The 2,014-nt window shown below is 35.8% G+C and overlaps 1 protein-coding gene across 1 annotated transcript; it reads right to left on the minus strand.

The window, feature by feature from the left end:
* Positions 1-640: 640 nt before the first annotated feature.
* Positions 641-1,714, minus strand: LOC128661382 (gastrula zinc finger protein XlCGF8.2DB-like). The gene has a single exon (XM_053715644.1). The coding sequence runs from the start codon at positions 1,712-1,714 to the stop codon at positions 641-643; it is 1,074 nt and encodes a 357-aa protein (XP_053571619.1).
* Between the last annotated feature and the right edge of the window lie 300 nt (positions 1,715-2,014).

The raw sequence follows: 2,014 nt of genomic DNA on the forward strand, positions 1-2,014 counted from the left end.
TTCCCTGATCCCAATCTAAGAATCTGTTGCTATGTCTTAAACTATGTTTTTATACATAATATTATTATAAAAATCCTTCAGAGATGCCATTAAAAAAAACCCATAAGCAGCAGATACACCTGACAAAAATTCCCTTTCCATTTTATAATTTGAAAACTGTTCTGTTTTTAATCACCAATCTATACAGAACCCATTTCAGACCTGCTAGATTATAGCAATAAATATTGGGTAGACTCAATCCTCCCCGTTCAGCAGATCTGTTTAATGTCACTAAACTAATGTGTGCTCTTTTTCCATGCCAGAGAAAGGACCTAAACATTTTATCAGTCCTCATCATATTATATTTTTTTGACAACAGGAGAGGTAACATACAGTATTTAATGGGTAGAACAATTTCAAGAGTATCTAGATTTTCTCAACTTGATCAATGATTTTTATTATATTTAATCTATACCATAAATAATGGTTTGTGGAAATGCTTATACCTAGATATGGTGAGTGATTATTAACCTCAAGAAATGGAAGTTTATACTGATTTTGAGTATAATCTTTATCTAAACAAAGTATTTCCGACTTGTTTTCATGAGATGTGAATTTTGACCTCTTATGAGATCTTATTTTTGCATAAAGTTGTTACACATTATGCATCTGTGAGAGGATTCTCACTCTTGTGAGTGTTTTGATGCTTTAGGAAAGCTGGCTTTTTTGTAAATCCTTTTCCACATTCTGTACATGTGAAAGCCTTTTCCCCTGTATGAATCATTTCGTGCCGTCGGAGTTTTGATTTGTCTATAAAGCTTAGCCCACATTCTGTACACGTAAATGGTTTCTCTCCTGTGTGAATTTTTTTGTGTCTTCGTAGAGCTGTCTTAAATGAAAAACTGTCCCCACATTCAGTACAAGTGAATGGCCTCTCCTTTGTGTGGATGATTTTATGATATCCAAGATGACTCTTTAATTTGAAGCATTTTCCACACTCTTCACATGCAAATGGGCTCTCCCCTGTATGAATCCGTTGGTGTCTTAAGAGACATGACCTTTCTCTAAAGCTTTTATCACATTCTGTACATGTAAATGGTTTCTCTCCTGTGTGGATCTTTGTATGAGATATGAGACTATACTTGCTTACAAAACCTTGCCCGCACTCGCTACATTTGAAATCTCTCTCTTCTGTATGATGAATCTTTTGGTGTTTTTGTAGATTTGACTTGTATCTAAATTGTTTCTCGCAATCAGTACAAGCAAATGGTTTCTCTCCTGTATGGAGCCTTTCATGAGATATGAGGTGACTCTTCCTTGCAAAACGTTTACCACATTCTGTACAAGTGAAAGGCTTCTCTCCAGTGTGAATCATTTGGTGCTTTAAAACACCTGCCTTCTGCCTAAAGCTTTTTCCACACTCAGTACATTTGAAGTGTTTCTCTCCTGTGTGAATCTTTTGGTGTTCTATTTGAGCTCCCCTTTCGCTAAAGCATTTTCCACACTCTGTACATGTGAATGGTTTCTCCCCAGTGTGGACTCTTTTATGAGCCGTGAGCACATTCTCCCGTGAAAAACATTTGCCGCACTCCCTACATTTAAAAGGCTTCTCGCCTGTATGAACTCTTTGGTGCAATAAGACACCTGATTTTCGTGTAAAGCTTTTTCCACACTCTGTACAAGTAAAAGATTCCTTCCCTTTCTCCTTCATTTGCTGTGATTTGAGATTTTCCATTTGTTACAATTATTTTGTTCACTCAGTAAATATAAATAGTTTATCTTCTGTAGGAGTCGTTTCTTACTCTCTGCACAAACTGTCTGTCATCCAAGATATGTTAATTTGCCTGTTACTACTGTTAACGTTCAGTACTTTTGTATTATGTGGTTTCAAGTTTATTCTCGCTGTTCTCTGGGGTTTTGTTTAATATTCCAGTGATTTTCTACAAAGAAGAAATAAAAAAAAGAGAAAATGGCTGTTACTAATGGTGGAATTTGCCAGGGGCCATATTATAACATTAAAAGGACAGTTTACCCT

The sequence above is a fragment of the Bombina bombina genome, chromosome 5 (genome assembly GCF_027579735.1).
Source record: "Bombina bombina isolate aBomBom1 chromosome 5, aBomBom1.pri, whole genome shotgun sequence".
NCBI classification, from domain to species: Eukaryota; Metazoa; Chordata; class Amphibia; order Anura; family Bombinatoridae; genus Bombina; species Bombina bombina.

Excerpts from the sequence above, each read along its gene's own strand:
- LOC128661382 (XM_053715644.1), bottom strand. The coding sequence starts at position 1,714 with ATGGAAAATCTCAAATCACAGCAAATGAAGGAGAAAGGGAAGGAATCT.